At 42.0% G+C, this 16,456-nt stretch overlaps 1 protein-coding gene across 1 annotated transcript in view; it reads right to left on the bottom strand.

Moving 5' to 3' along the window:
* Positions 1-16,456, bottom strand: part of LOC138223909 (uncharacterized) — a 235,954-nt gene that overhangs the window by 155,251 nt on the left and 64,247 nt on the right. Inside the window, exon 7 of the mRNA XM_069180089.1 lies at positions 13,238-14,987. Within this exon, the coding sequence (XP_069036190.1) occupies positions 13,238-14,987 (1,750 nt within the window). The remainder of the gene's footprint in view (positions 1-13,237; positions 14,988-16,456) is intronic.

The raw sequence follows: 16,456 nt of genomic DNA, 5'->3' as shown, positions 1-16,456 counted from the left end.
AGACACAATCCACAGTACACAGTTTCTTTGCCACTTTCTGTTTGAAGAGGATATTTAAAGTGATTTGATTTGCCACAATTATTTGCTTCTTAATTTGACTAGTTTTTTCAGGCTATTACAATCAACGGTACTGATGTTACCAAACCAGCAAGTGAGACAGTATGTTAATACACTTTCAATCAAAGACTTGAAGAAAAGTGATAGCATGGTTCTACAGTATCTACCTTGAAATTGCTAAGCTTACTTAGAAAAGAGTCTCTGTTGAGTTTTTTTTTTTATAAATGGTGTTGCAGCATTTGTCCTAACTCAGTTTTTTCTCTGGCCAGTCCTGTATACCTGTAGTCATTGACACTTTTGACAGTCTGACCATTAGTCAGTGTAGATTGGAGCGGTGTTGCATTTTTCTTAAAATCAATGACCAGCTCCTTTGTTTTTAAAACATTACCTGTAATGAGAACTCTTCACACCATTTAGTACGGTTATTTAGAATGGGTCAATGATGGTTTTCTGGGTTCCTGGTAAACTGACCAGGGCTGTGTCCTTAATCTTCATATAATGTCCTTAATGAAATGTACAAAAAGGGCAGTAAGGGAGACAAAACAGAGCCCTGTCGTGATCCAGTGGAAGCACAGCGAATGTCTAATTAACCAGTTCCCCAGTTTGAACTGTTGAGTCCTATTTGTTAAGACGTTTAGGACTTACAGTAACTTATCAATATACAGTGCCTTGCGAAAGTATTCGGCCCCCTTGAACTTTTCAACCTTTTGCCACATTTCAGGCTTCAAACATAAAGATATAATTTTTTTATTTTATGTGAAGAATCACCAACAAGTGGGACACAATTGTGAAGTGGAACAAAATCTATTGGATTTTTGAAACTTTTTTAACTAATAAAAAAATGAAAAGTGGGGCGTGCAAAATTATTCGGCCCCCTTGCGTTAATACTTTGTAGAGCAACCTTTTGCTGCGATTACAGCTGCAAGTCGCTTGGGGTATGTCTCTATCAGTTTTGCACATCGAGAGACTGAAATTCTTGCCCATTCTTCCTTGCAAAACAGCTCGAGCTCAGTGAGGTTGGATGGAGAGCGTTTGTGAACAGCAGTTTTCAGCTCTTTCCACAAATTCTCGATTGGATTCAGATCTGGACTTTGACTTGGCCATTCAAACACCTGGATACGTTTATTTGTGAACCATTCCTTTGTAGATTTTGCTGTATGTTTGGGATCATTGTCTTGTTGGAAGATAAATCTCTGTCCCAGTTTCAGGTCTTTTGCAGACTCCAACAGGTTTTCATCCAGAATGGTCCTGTATTTGGCTGCATCCATCTTCCCCTCAATTTTAACCATCTTCCCTGTCCCTGCTGAAGAAAAGCAGGCCCAAACCATGATGCTGCCACCACCATGTTTGACAGTGGGGATGGTGTGTTGAGGGTGATGAGCTGTGTTGCTTTTACGCCAAACATATCGTTTTGCATTGTGGCCAAAAAGTTCGATTTTGGTTTCATCTGACCAGAGCACCTTCTTCCACATGTTTGGGGTGTCTCCCAGGTGGCTTGTGGCAAACTTTAGACGAGACTTTTTATGGATATCTTTGAGAAATGGCTTTCTTCTTGCCACTCTTCCATAAAGGCCAGATTTGTGCAGTGTAAGACTGATTGTTGTCCTATGGACAGACTCTCCCACCTCAGCTGTAGTTCTCTGCAGTTCATCCAGAGTGATCGTGGGCCTCTTGGCTGCATCTCTGATCAGTCTTCTCCTTGTCTGAGCTGAAAGTTTAGAGGGACGGCCAGGTCTTGGTAGATTTGCAGTGGTCTGATACTCCTTCCATTTCAAGATGATCGCTTGCACAGTGCTCCTTGGGATGTTTGAAGCTTGGGAAATCTTTTTGTATCCAAATCCGGCTTTAAACTTCTCCACAACAGTATTACGGACCTGCCTGGTGTGTTCCTTGGTCTTCATGATGCTCTCTGCGCTTTCAACAGAACCTTGAGACTATCACAGAGCAGGTGCATTTATACAGAGACTTGATTACACACAGGTGGATTCTATTTATCACCATCAGTCATTTAGGACAACATTGGATCATTCAGAGATCCTCGCTGAACTTCTGGAGTGAGTTTGCTGCACTGAAAGTAAAGGGGCCGAATAATTTTGCACGCCCCACTTTTCATTTTTTTATTAGTTAAAAAAGTTTCAAAAATCCAATAGATTTCGTTCCACTTCACAATTGTGTCCCACTTGTTGGTGATTCTTCACATAAAATAAAAAATTTATATCTTTATGTTTGAAGCCTGAAATGTGGCAAAAGGTTGAAAAGTTCAAGGGGGCCGAATACTTTCGCAAGGCACTGTACTGTTTAGCGTGATGTTCTGAGAGTGTCTATGAAAGCTGCAATTGTTGTATTGTGTTAAAAGCAGAGAGAAAGTCAACAGATAATATCCTTACATATGACCTTGCTTGATCAAGTTGCTGATAGACCGGATTTAACAATGTGAGTATTGCATTGTCTGCCCCCTCCTTTCTCTATATGCAAACTGCAGGGGGTCAATGAGGTCTTGTGAGTTTTTTGTAATGTAATGCTTTAAGATTCTCTCCAGACTTTTCATGGGAGAGATGTAAGAGCAGCTGGCCTGTAGCTGTTAAGCTCAGTTGACCTGGCAGTTTTTGGAAGACGAGTAATGATTGATTTCTTTCACAGAGAAAAGATGATTTGTAGATTGAAGGACATTTGAAAATATGCAGCTGAGATGCAGAAATGCAGCTGAAAGGGAAATCTGAGGGAAGCAGGATGCAGACCATCAGCTGTTTTACTGAGGGAGATCTGTACAGGCATCCCCAGGCAGGGTGTGTATCCTACTGCACCCCAAACGAGTTCTCTGGGGAGTGTGAGGGAGTGCAGACAGCCGAGATCTGTGCACAGCCTGCACAGAGCTGTCACACTAATCAATGTGGACTAGTGGTATAGATGATCGGACCCTATGCGGTGCTAAAAGGAATCAGGTTAGACTTCCAAGAGACGAGAGACAAAGTACAAGGTCGGGGTTAGGTTAGGTCAGGCTAGGTCAGGAATCCAGTGGTTAAAATGCGAGGTAACCAAATCCAAGAGACACGAGGCAGAGACGGAGTCGAGGAGGTAGGCAGAGCAGGGTCGAGAGTCTAGAGATCGAGGGAGCGAGGTAAACAAATCCAAGAGATGCGAGGCAGAGACGAGGTCAAGGTCGGAGGCAGCGCAGGGTCGGAATCCAGTAAACAGTATATGAAGAAAAGCGCACAAGAGAAAGCTATGACTATCTCAACAGTTAGGCAGGAGTGAATGTAGAGAACGGGTTTATATGGGAAAACAGGGAGTGCAGGGCTAATTGCTAATAGCAGGCGCAGGTGTGTACGCCCGGAGGTGCACGTGGGAGTGTCGTTCGTGACAGTACCCCCCCCCCCCACGGGCAGCTCCGGACACCGTAGATTGATGGAAGGACTTGATGAAGGATTTATCTAGGATGTCCTGCTCCGGAATCCAAGATCTGTCCTCCGGCCCGTATCCTTCCCAGTCCACAAGGTACTAGCGCTGCCCTGTGTGCCAAAGAGAATCCAAAATCTTATTAACAGTAAAGGTGGGAGTCGATAAGTCGGGGTGGAGCCAGCTGAGGTTGAGATCTAGAGAGGGGGGAATGATGGTAAGGTTTAAGAAAAGAGACGTGAAAGGTAGGGTGTATCCGGAGGGAAGGGGGGAGAGCAAGACGAAAAGAAACCAGGGTATTCCTAGAAACGACCCGGAAAGGGACGATAATACAGGGTCCCAATTTGGCAGAGGGTTGGCGTAAAGGGATATTCTTGGTGGAAAGCCAAACGAACTGTCCTCTACGGAGCCTGGGGAAGGGTCTTCGGTGCTTGTCAGCTGCCCTCTTATACTGACATGAGGTTTTCAAAAGTGAGGACCGGACTGTTTTCCAGAGCTTCCCGAGAGAAGACACATATTGACGTACCAAGGGGACATCCGAGTCGGGGCTGGTAATAGGCAGGAGAGAGGGTTGATATCCCAAGGAGCAGAGGAAGGGTGAGATGCTGGTGGAGGAGGAGAAGAGGGAGTTATGAGCGTATTCTGCCCAAGGTAGCAGGGAGGTCCAGTTGTCCTGGGATGCGGAAACATAAGCACGCAGGGAAGTTAAAAGGTCCTGGTTCAGGCGCTCGGTCTGGCCATTAGTTTCGGGGTGGTAGCTGGTGGTAAGGGAGACGGAGGTGCCTAGAGCTTTGCAGAAGGTTTTCCAAAAATGGGATGTAAACTGGGGACCTCTGGCAGAGACAATATCAGACGGTAAGTCGTGGAGTCTAAAGACCTGGAGGACGAAGATGTCAGCTTTTTCCTGGGCAGTGGGTAACGAGGTAAGTGGGAGAATCTATCCGTAATAGACCATAATTAAAGACTTGCCTTGACTTAACGGAAGGTCAGTGAGGAAGTCCACGGCGATGTGAAACCAAGGACGCCTGGGAATGGGGAGGGGTTGAAGGAGACCAGCTTTCTTGAGATGAGGACTCTTGATCCTGGCACAAGTCGGGCAAGCCTTAACATAGTCGGTAATGTCAGTTTTGAGAGAGGGCCATCAGAAGTGAGCGGAGATGAGCTCTCAGCTGTGGCGAACTCCAGGGTGTCCGGTGAAGAGAGAGTCATGAATCCAGCAGAGGATGTCGGCGCAAACATAGTCAGGAACGAAAAGTTTATCCGTGGGGCACTGGGGGGGTACGGCTGGTTGGACTGAGGGCGTCGCACGAGGTCCTCAATGTCGCAGCGGATGGCGGCAATAAACTTATGAGGGGGAATAATGGGTTCAGGAGGTCTCTCAGCATTAGGAGGGTCATGCAGGCGGGTAAGGGCATCAGCCTTGACATTCTTGGAGCCAGGGTTGTAGGAGATAAAGAAGTTAAATCAGGTGAAGAATAGGGACCACCGCCGGGGATTAAGCTTCTTTGCTGACTGAGGGTAGGACAGATTATTGTGGTCGGTGAGAACGGTGAAGGGATGCAGGGCCCCCTCCAGCCAGTGTCTCCACTCTTCGAGAGCGAGCTTGATGGCAAGTAAAGGAACAAGTAATAGGTTTATTCCATGCTGAAAAAAAGAAGAAAGAGAACACAACGTTTCGGCCGTGGAGCCTTCTTCAGGTGTGGAGAAGCACACCTTCTCCACACCTGTTAATAAGCACACCTGAAGAAGGCTCCACGGCCGAAACGTTGTGTTCTCTTTCTTCTTTTTTTCAGCATGGAATAAACCTATTACTTGTTCCTTTGCAGCCTACGCATGCTGACGCAGCTACCCACCTGAACTACTTGATGGCAAGTAGTTCCCTGTCACCCACATCGTAATTCAACTCGGCAGGGGATAGTCTTCGAGAAAGAAAGGCACAGGTGTGAAGGATGCCCTTGTCTCCATGACGTTGGGATAGAATGGTGCCAACTCCATGAGCAGAGGCATTGACTTCCAGGACGAAAGGCAAAGGGGTCCAGGTGGGGGAGGAGGGGGGCAAAGGTGAAAAGGTGTTTTAAGTGGAGAAAGGCGTGGTCGGCTTCGGGGGACCACTTGCCTTGCCTGGGACCCTTGCGGGTCAAAAAGGTAATGGGGGCTGTGACAGAACTGAAGTCCCTGATAAAGCGGCAGTAACAATTGGCAAAGCCCAGAAAGCGCTGAATTTGCATCAAGTTCTTAGGGGTGGGCCAGTCCTTAATGGCTTCTGTCTTGGAAATGATGTAGCCTAAGAATTGCATGTTGGATACGTGAAAAAAACAAAACAGTAAACAACAACAAAAAAACAACAAACAACAAACAGTAAATAGTAAATAAAGAAAAGCGCACAAGAGAAAGCTACGACTATCTCAACAGTGAGCAAGGAGTGAATGGAGAGAACGGGTTTATATGGGAAAACAGGGAGTACAGGGCTAATTGCTAATAGCGGCGCAGGTGTGTACACCGGGAGGTGCACGCGGGAGTGTGAATCGTGATAAGAGCTTTCCCCTCAGCTGTGTCCAGAGACCATTCCTCTAAGGTATGAGACTCTATTACAGTAAGAGCAGGGACATGAGCAAGCTAGGCTAGAGAGGAGGCACTATAGAGGGATGACCCTACATTAATAGCATCACCTGGGAGGCAGTACAGATAAAATCTGACATCTACGTGATTTGAGAGGATGGGAGCACGATGGAGTGGGGGTGAGCACTGTTGCCTTGCAGTGCTGGGGCCCTGAGTTTAATTCCTGGAGTGCTATCTGCATGAAGTCTGCATGCTCCCGTAGATGTCCTCCAGGTGTTTCGGTTCCCTCCCACAGTCAGAAGGCATACTAGTGGGTTAATTAATTTTTGGGAAAATGTGCCCTTTTCTCAGAGCATTTGTGTCTGTGTGTCCTGTGATGACTGGGGTTCCGAAAAGTGTTCTGACCAGTATATGCTGCCTTGTACCCATTACTGGCTCGGTTAGGCTCTGTTTCTCTTTAGACCCTGCATTACAGCCGTTCCCAATCCTGGTGTGGAACTACCACAGCTACAGCTCTATCAAAGTCAAAGACTGGGCTTGTACATCATCAATGGAAGGACCAAATGCCTCTCCAGCCCCTACTCCACACCAACCACCTGAACTGGTTGATGCCTCCCCATGGGTATCCAATCTGGTAATGGCCAGGAAGAAGACAGGAGGCCTGTGAATCTGTGTGGACCTGAGCGCAGTGAACAAAGCTGTTATACCAGACAAGTACCCAATCCCCACAGTGGAGGAGCTCACCACACAATTCTCCAGCTTCTTTGTTTTCACAAAATTCACTTCAGGTTACTCTACACCCTTACAGTTGGAACCTCAGCTTTCATCATTCATGCTGATGTCCTCTGCTACACCAGGGTGCCTTTTGTACTTACAGTAGCTTCCACCTCAGCTGTTTCCAGAAGATAATTCCTTACACTTATATAGCGCTTTTTATATAGCAATGGCAGCCATAGTGCACAAGTACACTCCCCACACTGCAGCTTTCAGTGGGGAGGAGAGCAGAGTGATGAACCCAGGTCAGAGATTGGGGTTATTAGGAGGCCATGATGGGTAAAGGCCAAAGGGAAATTTGGCCAGGACACTGGGGTTACACCCCTACTCTTTTTGAGAAACGCCCTGGGATTGTTTATGACCACAGAGAGTCAGGACCTTGGTTTAACCTCTCATCTGAAGTAGAGTGCCTTTTTACAGTATAGTGTCCCCATCTCTATCGGTCACTATTGAAGCGGTCACTGACTTCCTGGATTCCCTCTTTGCCCACTAGGCCATAACCGCCAACAATGGGCTGCAGTCTGTGTCCGCTGAGTTTGAGTCTTGGTTGAGCTATACCAAAATATCATGCCACTCAGCTTGCTCCTATGTTTACAGGTATTTTCAATTGATCCCTTAAACAGGCTAAGGTACCACACTGCTTTAAGATGATTACTAATACCAGTACCTAAGAAATTCACTGTGAGTTGCCTCAATAACTACAGATCAGTATTCTTGATGTCTATTATTATGAAAGTTTTGGAATGACTTATAGCCAACTTCCTGTCTAAACTGCACATGGACCCCAGGCTAGTAAGCCTATAGAGCAAACAGGTCAGTGGAGGATGCAGTTTTCCTGGGGCTCCATGACATATTTCAACATCTAGAAGCAGTCAGGTCCTCTTTATTGACTGCAGTTCTGCTTTTAACACGATCACCCCTCTCAAGCTTTTAGATAAGCTAGCAGATGTGGGTATTGATCAGACTCTATGCTATTGACCACTGGATTTCCTTTCTGATAGGAAGCAGCTGGTGAAGCTGAAGGTACCATTTTTAAGCCTCTCACTCTGAGCACAGGAACTCCTCAGGGTTGTGTCTGATCACTTATGCTTTACTATCTGAACACAAATGACTATTTCACATTAAGGCTCAGTCAAAAAGCTGATAACACTGCTTTCGCAGGCCTCATCACAAACAATGGTGAGTCAGTACAATGAAATTAAATAGCTCAATAAGTTGAACAGTGCAACCTCGATCTCGAACTAAATGTGAGCAAAATAAAAGATCTTGTGGTGGACCTTTAGCAAAGTAAACTCTCACCACTACTCATCAATGGTCAGGCTGTAAAGGTGGTGGACAAATTTAAGTTCCTGGGCACCATCATCTCCAACACTATAAAATGGGAGGTCAACACACCCATTATGGTCAAGAAAGCTCACCACAGGCTCTTCTTCCTGAGACAGTTAAAGACGTTTGGAGTGTCAAAGGAAGCATTAAACCTCTTTTACAGAGATCTGTCATCAGGAGTGTTTTGGCCTTCTGCATCACTATGTGGTATGGCAACACTTCTGCCCAGGACAAGAAGCAGGTAGAGAGAGTAGTGTATATCACTTTCAAAACTATAGGATGTCACCTTCCTTCTGTGGACTCACTCTGAAATGCAAAGCTCTGAAGATCCTTGCTAACCCTTCCCACACTGCCCAACCTCTATCTACTTCTCTCCCCTCTGACAAGTAGATTAGGTCTATTAAGACAAGGACTACTAGGTCTATAACAGCACCTATTTGGAGGCTGTGAGATGCATATATTCTGCATTTCAACTCTGATATTTTTGCATGGCTCTATTAGGCCCTACTGATACTTATCTCACTGTTATTATTGTATTAAAGGTGTGAGTTTAGGATGTTTTGTGAATATGCTGAGTGGATGCACTCCATTATTGAATTTGTTGTATATTTGCATTTGCATTCTTTAATTGTATGAGCTCACTGAATCAATTTCCATTGAACTTGAACTCTTCCATACACTGCTCCACCACATGGCCACACAGCTCGCCATAGAGCTGGCAGCTCACCAGCCACCTTCATGCTTGGACACAAACTTCTACTTTCCCAGGACAGACTCCAGGCATATCCAGCTCAGACATCTATGGAGCTCCCCATGCAGGTCACAGAGTAACTGGGTCCAGCTACCTTTCGCCTCTCTGACACAAGGTGGCAGTACCTAGATGATCTGGCACTAGTGTTTGTGCTCCTTCCATTTTTCAATGTCTAGTTTCTTATTTTTACAGGGGATGGGTTACGTCACTCAGCCCCCCCCCCCCCCCCAACAAAGTGTAGAGCTGAACCGGTCTCATTCGTTACTGCTCCATTTGTGACTGTTTGTGTCATTTAAGGTAGCTCAATTGAAAGGGTTCAGTTCCTGGTGTGCCATTTACATGTTTTCCTCGTGTTAACATGGGTTTCCCCTCGGTGTTTCCATCTCCTTCAACAGTTCGAAGACTTACTGGTAGTTTAATTGGCTTCTGGGAAATGAGTCCTGGTGAGAATGTGTGCATGTCTGTATCTGTGTGTGCTCTGCAACGGACTGGCATCTCGTCCAGGTTGTACCCTGCTTTGTGGCAGTTGACTGCCAGGATAAGCTCCAGCTCCCCCACAGCACTGTACTAGATAGAGCAGCTAGAAAATGGTTGGATTGGCAGATGCATAACTTTACAAATGTTCCAATTCAAATACTATACAGAAGACATTCTTCAAATGTTGTTTAATTAACAAAAATATTTTCAAGTATTATTGGTCTATATATTTGATGTGGTAGTGATTCCAGTGCTATTCAATGTACTGTAGTACGTACAGTGCTCATACAAAAACATATAATCCAATTTCCTCGTACTCTTCCACATTTATGTATTTGCTTTGCAGAAAATAGAAGTACAACAATGGTCTTTTAATGGGGGAAGTTGCTCATTGTAACTTTTTTAAATACATAAATCAAAAGACGAGTTGAAGCATTTAGATGTTTTTTGAATTGCATATTTAAAAAGGACACAATGAAAAACTGATTACTTCTTCGGTTTAAAGAAATACTGACACTGACAGCTACAAAGTATTATGACATGACAGTTAAAGCTATTTTTTTTAGCTTTTTAGGCTGAAACGACAACTCTTGCAGTTATAGTATGATATTGGAGATTATTTAAATTTACTGTTCACATAGACACAAAGAAAATACTGGTATTCAAATGCAAAATATCCGTCAAAGGCCAGACAGACAAAAAATTACAAACATTGTTATACTCTCAATCAGTAATTCAGTGCCTGAACTGCCCAGAATGTGTTGCTACCACTCAAGATTGTCATACATAGTCATGTAATTACCCAAAATTAAGGCACTATGTCTTGGGGATGAAAGCAGCTAGAAAGCCACTTTCAATGGCACAAACACAGCACTAATCAATAAGACCTGTTCGGTTCCTTGCAGCATTTTAGGGGAGCTGAGTGACATCACACCCCCGAAAAAGGTGCTATATCTTGAAAACGAAAACATCACAAACACTACATTCAGTGGCACAAAACAGCACTAACAGAGCATTAACAAACGTGGTGGGTTTCATCGTTTGTTTCATTTGGGGGGGGGGGTGGACAACTTTCACAGAGCTGTATCATTCTCATCATATGTACAAATGGTGACACAAAAGAGTGAAACTTGGCAGCCATCTGCAAAAGGATTAAGAGACTGTGAATGTAATGTGAATATTTAACAGACTGATATATAAAATAAATAAAAATAATATTAAATGTGTACTATGTTGACATTATTAGAGAATGAGTCAAAGATTTTCATTATAAAAATATATTAGACACAATGGCTTAAAAAAAACATTGTATTTCACTGTCTAACATTTCTATGACTAACAGCAGTGGACTGCACCTTTCTCATGCTTCCTCTCCTGCTCTTCCACATTTTTCCCGCAGGAAAAGCATATTACCTACAGTATGAATGGAAGCAAACTGATACATCTTAAGAGTTTCAAAACGGACTGAACTGCAGTAGGGACACTCCACTCAAAGCACTTACAGATAATGGAGACTATCCTCCACCAGGACCAGTGTGTAGCAACCACTTGATAATGCAAAGGCAGCAAAAGTGACAGTATGCTCGCCACACATCAGCTATCAGTGGGAAGGAGAACATAGTGATGAAGCCAGTTCATACATGAATTCCAAGAGCTATTGTAGTTACTTAACCAAATACAATTTGATCTTGTTGTATGAAACCTGAAAGTACAGACTTTTGTCAATTTACTAAAGCTATTTGGTTGAGTACTCTCACTTTGCGAAATAGACTCCTGATGCTCATTAAACACTTGCTGGACACACCCTTCCCCAAATCGCATGTAAGTATGAAATAGGTTAATAACTTCTGTATTAAAAGATTTCAAATTTGATGGTTAAAGATTGTTTAAGTTTAAGCATGCTCATGTTACTACACTGAAAAGAACTGCTATTCAGTTTAAACTGTCCACGCATATTACAGCATGACCTGTCTCACTGAAATTCTCATGATATCAAATCCTCTTTTTTCGTGTTTTGCCTGTCGCACACCTCCTCCACTTTCCCACATTTCTCAACCTGCAGGGGTCCCAGCATCCTCATAATCAAAGTGGAGAAGAAGGGGAACAAGAGAGATTGTAGCACAACATTAAAACAGTTTGTAATTTTTGTCTTATTAATTCCTCTCTTTTATATTAGATATCACTTATTTAAAAATATATTATGTGTAGTGGCTTTAATAATTAATATTAAAAACAAATAGGCATTTAAAAACCACAATTGTGATTTCTGTTTAATCTTTAAATTCTCTGACTCTCTCTCTGAACATCTGGTAGAACAAGTTTTCACTCACATTATTCACATTTTGCTAACTAACATACATTAATCATTTATTAGTATACTTTTTTAATGTTAAACTGTGATATATAAAAATAATAAGTCAATATAGTACACCTTATTGTATTTTACTATCGAAGAAAGAGTCTATTAACTAAAAGCAATGATGTATTGGGCATGACCTGATCCGTGGAGCTTCTGGTTCACAGGTGAAAATTCTACCACTCAACCAAAACATCACTCAGTTCACAAGCCTTTCAATTCCATTACAACAATAACAACAGCAAAATGTATTTAAAACAAGCACGTCAAAATATTTCCAAAATAACCACAAGTCACAGAGTTAAACAATTCCATGTCTTTGCACATGAAGAACGTAGAATACGCTACCACTACCATCTATGTAAATATATTTAAAATAATAAATTAATATTGTCAAAAACATTAAGAAACTTGTTATTTTCAGCTACCAACATTTCCTTTTTATTACATGAATCCATATTAATATTCTATATTAGGTGCATTTAACAACAGATTGAATAAAGCTAATGTTTTCACTAATGTCTAACACATTATAAGTGCTATCTACTGTATATTCTTTGTCCAGTGACGTTTCTGTGGGCAGTGTACCGCAGTGTGGTATAGTGGCTGCTTCTGTACAGTCCTTGCCTGCTTCAGCCTGTAGCAAGTCTGACTTGTGCAATTCCCACGGACATAAATTGGTCAGACATAAGAAGAAGTTTTTGGAAGGAATGCAATTCCTACCTTCACTTGTCATTCATTCTTAAATAATTTTACTGGATGATTTAAGCCTTCAACATTCCAGCTCACAAAGTTGACTGTATTAATTTGATTAATTGCAATTCAGTATAAGGTATAATATAAAATACACTAGCCAGTGAAGGAGAGTGACATAATGTAATGAACAATATCCACATAACTAAAAAACTAGACAATAAAATAAACTGAAAAAATCAGCACTGATTCCCTAACTTCATACAGGTGAAAGCACATGATGACAGGGCGAGGCCCTGGACTGTGCACATGAGAGCAGGGGGCTCAAGTAGATCTTTCTCCAGAAGCTCCAAAAAAAGAGAAAAAAATAACATGAGATCCCCTGATTGAGTCAGACAAGTCCACGATCCGTAGCCTCTGTCTTCTATTACTGTTCTCTAGCTCTGTCACCTTGGTCTTGACAGCTGTTGAATCTGAGCTGCTTCAGCGCTGAGACACTGACCGCCACGTCTCTGACTGTGTGCTCCAGGCTGCAAGCCAATTGAGTGCAGTCAGGCTTGTGGTGAGCTGTTGGGCCGACACCTGCAGCTGGAGTGTCTGAAGTTCGAATTGTGGGCTTTTCATTTGGTAAACTGCCAGTAGCTTTATATTTTCGCATTATACTGTAGAATCAATAATAATTAATTTAAAAAAAAGTTAAAGTAGTTCATTATAGGATTTAATTTTGAAAAATAAAAAGTGTGCTAGAGCACAAGATTAATATATTTGTTTACTGAGTACCAGCCAGCAGACCTCACAGGGACAGTTTGGCCCTTGTACTGTATATGAAGGAAATCTGAGGTACTTACCTAAGGGTTTTTGTTTTCTTTGCCACGGGTAGCAATCTCCGTACACACTCCTCTGATGTAACATATTCACTCATGTTGAAGACATCAATCTCTTTCTCAGACAGCAGTGAGAAATAGGCGAGTGCTGAACACTGGGAAGGTGAGAGTCTTTGTCCTGAATGTTTTACTTTATCCAGAGTCACATTGAACTCATCCATTAAAGACTTGTCCTTCAGTTCACTCAGGCAGTGGAAAAGGTTCATGTATCTTTCAGGAGAGGAAGTTTTTCTAATGAGTTCCTTGATGAATCCTGCTGTTTTCTGGATGTCACTGGAATGATCTTGTGTGTGTGACAGGAATCCCCTCAAAAGCTCCTGGTTGTTCTTCATTAACATCCCCAAAAGGAATCGGACAAACAGATCAAGATGACCAGTCTTGCTCTGGATGGCTCTTCCAAGTGCAACTTTATTCAAGTGGAACAGTGTGGAAGCTGGTGGGTTTCCTTTCTCCAGTGGGTTAATATTGCTGTTTTGATGGGAACCTAAAACATACAGAGCTGCAAAATACTCCTGGACAGTCAAGTGTAAAAAGCAGTACACCTTTTCCTGAAACAAGACTGAATCTTGTTTAAATATTTCCTTCCACACCCCTGAGTAAAGGGAAGAGCTGTTGAGATCAATGCCATATTTTTTCAGATCTTCTTCATAGAACACTATGATGTTTTTCTCCAGACTTTCAAATGCCAGCTTTCCCAGCTTCAGAATTACTTCTTGATTTGTTTTAAGGACAGTTTCTTTCTTTTCCTTTTGTTCCTTTGCTGTCAGTAAGACAAGCAGAAAGTATGTATAGAAATCTGTCAGTGCTGTTGGATTTGCCCTACTGTTCTCTTCCAAAGTGTGCTCCAGAACAGTAACTACAATCCAGCAGAAAACAGGAACATAGCACAAAATGTAAAGACTCCTCAGTGTCTTTAAATGTGAAATAATTCTGTCTGCTAGAGCTCTGTTCTTACACTTCTTTCTGATGTACTCTTCCTTCTGCTGGTCTTCAAATCCCTGGACCTCTGTCACCCTGCTGATGAGCTCTGGAAGGATCAGAACTGCTGCAGCCGGTCTGGAAGTGATCCAGATGGAAGAATTAACAGGAAAGTTCCTCTTGATGAGGTTTGTTAACAACACGTCCACTGAAGCTTGCTTTTCCATATCAGACCACCTCTGGTTTGTTTTAAAGTTCAAAGGATGTCTGCTTTCATCCAGACCGTCAAAGATGAACAGGACTTTGTGGCCATCTAAAACATTATCAGAGAATTTGATCTCTGGACAGAAACACAGAACCAGTTCCTGTAAACTCATTTCTGATTTGATCAAGTTTAGTTCACAGAATGGAAGAAAAAATATAAAATCGAAGTCCTGGTTGTCTTTTCCAGTAGCCCAGTCGAGAATGAATTTCTGCACAGAGAATGTTTTCCCAATGCCAGCGACTCCCTTCATCATTACAGTCCTGGTAGGAATGGTCTGTCCTGGCAGTGGCTTGAAAATATCGCTGCACTTGATGGAGTGGATCTCTGATTTTGTGCTTTTGGAGACAGTTTCTACCTGCATGACCTCATGTCCATGATTCACCTCAACACAGCTGCCCTCAGTTATCCACACGTGTGTAAAGATGTCATCAAGGAGGGTCTGCTCTCCTGGCTTAGCAATTCCCTCAGACACAACTTCAAACTGCGTCTTTAGAGCTTCCTTGTGTTTGTCTTTCAGTGTCTGCAGCCACCCTAAAACAGAAAGAACACGATAGTAAAGACACAGTCTGAGGCTGCAGTAGAAATCGTGACAGTGTGATGTGATGACAGATCTCTTACAGGGACACAAGCTATTGAGAGTGTGAGTGTGAGACACAATCAGAACAGATGGACACAGATAAAGTCAAGAGTCACAGACACAGTCCATTAGTTGTCCTAGCTGGAGCTCCGGCAGTGACTCCTCATTTTTAATCGCCCTCTGATAGTCATGTCCTGGTCTCTCACAGCTTCACAGACACACCCTCTCATGAAGACAATTTCCTCATGGGATTTATTTTCATTCCTTAGATTGACGACTGATTCTGCTCTATCCTGGGTATCAGAAAGCCAAGCTGTAGTTCAAGATGCTGACTGACCATTGTGGCAAAAGCCAAAGGTGTCATAATATTTACTGCAATTTACTATTCCTTAAAATATTTAAAATATCGATCCACTGTATTGACGTGATTGTTGAATTTACCGGAACAATTAGAAATTGAATTAGTAGAGCAATATTCACACATGGATTAAAATTACACAATAAGTAATTTATTGAAACAACAGCAAAATGTGCACTGCAAACCAACAGGAATATATATACAGTGTCTATAGAGCTCCCTTTCAAAATTGTCACCCTTAGTTGCCTTAGAGTAAAGATCAAACACCCTACCCCTCAATATCCAAGTGAAAAATATTCTACAACTTTTTTAGCAAATTAATAGTAGATCTAGAATCTGAAACAGCTTGGTTGGATAAGAGCCCACCTCTTGTAGCAGTGATTCTAAATTAGCTCACGTGTACCCAATCACCTTCAGAATCAGATCTATTTGATTAACAAATTTATGAACAAATAAAGTAACAAAACAGTAACATATACTGTAGGAGAAATATAATGAACTGTAATGAAATTCAAGAAACAAGGGCTATCTGAGTGAACAAAGTAAACCCTAGGTTTAACAGACTAATAAGAGAAAGGCGTCCATTTTTGTTCATTTCTGTTAAATCACAATGACTTTTTTTCCAACAGAAAATCATATACAGATTATACTTCATGTATTTGTTTTCCCTATCTTTTAACTTATTTTTAAGAATTGCAATCAACCTTATGACATCTTTTCTTGTTTTTTTATCCTAAATATACAGTACAAGCTCTGTATTTCACACGTCATTTCTGTATAAGATTTACTGAAGTATATGAAACAAACACTAATCATAAGCAATTGACCTACCAGTATAGTGCACCATTGATATTCCAAACTTTTTAAACCTATGTAGTATTTTTACCTTGTTTTAATATTTTTACATTATATTTTTGTGCATCTTTTTCTTTTCAAATAATATGTAAAAATACAGGACTGCACTACTCTGTAAAACTGCCAGGAGGCACAGTGAATCTTTAATGAATCATTGTGTCTAACATTAGGTTGATTATATTTTAATAATAAAAAAATAATGTTCACCCA

Source organism: Lepisosteus oculatus, chromosome 18 (assembly GCF_040954835.1).
Source record: "Lepisosteus oculatus isolate fLepOcu1 chromosome 18, fLepOcu1.hap2, whole genome shotgun sequence".
Taxonomy (NCBI): Eukaryota; Metazoa; Chordata; class Actinopteri; order Semionotiformes; family Lepisosteidae; genus Lepisosteus; species Lepisosteus oculatus.
Note: the sequence above shows the minus strand (reverse complement) of the source record. Positions and strands in the feature narration are given on the sequence as shown.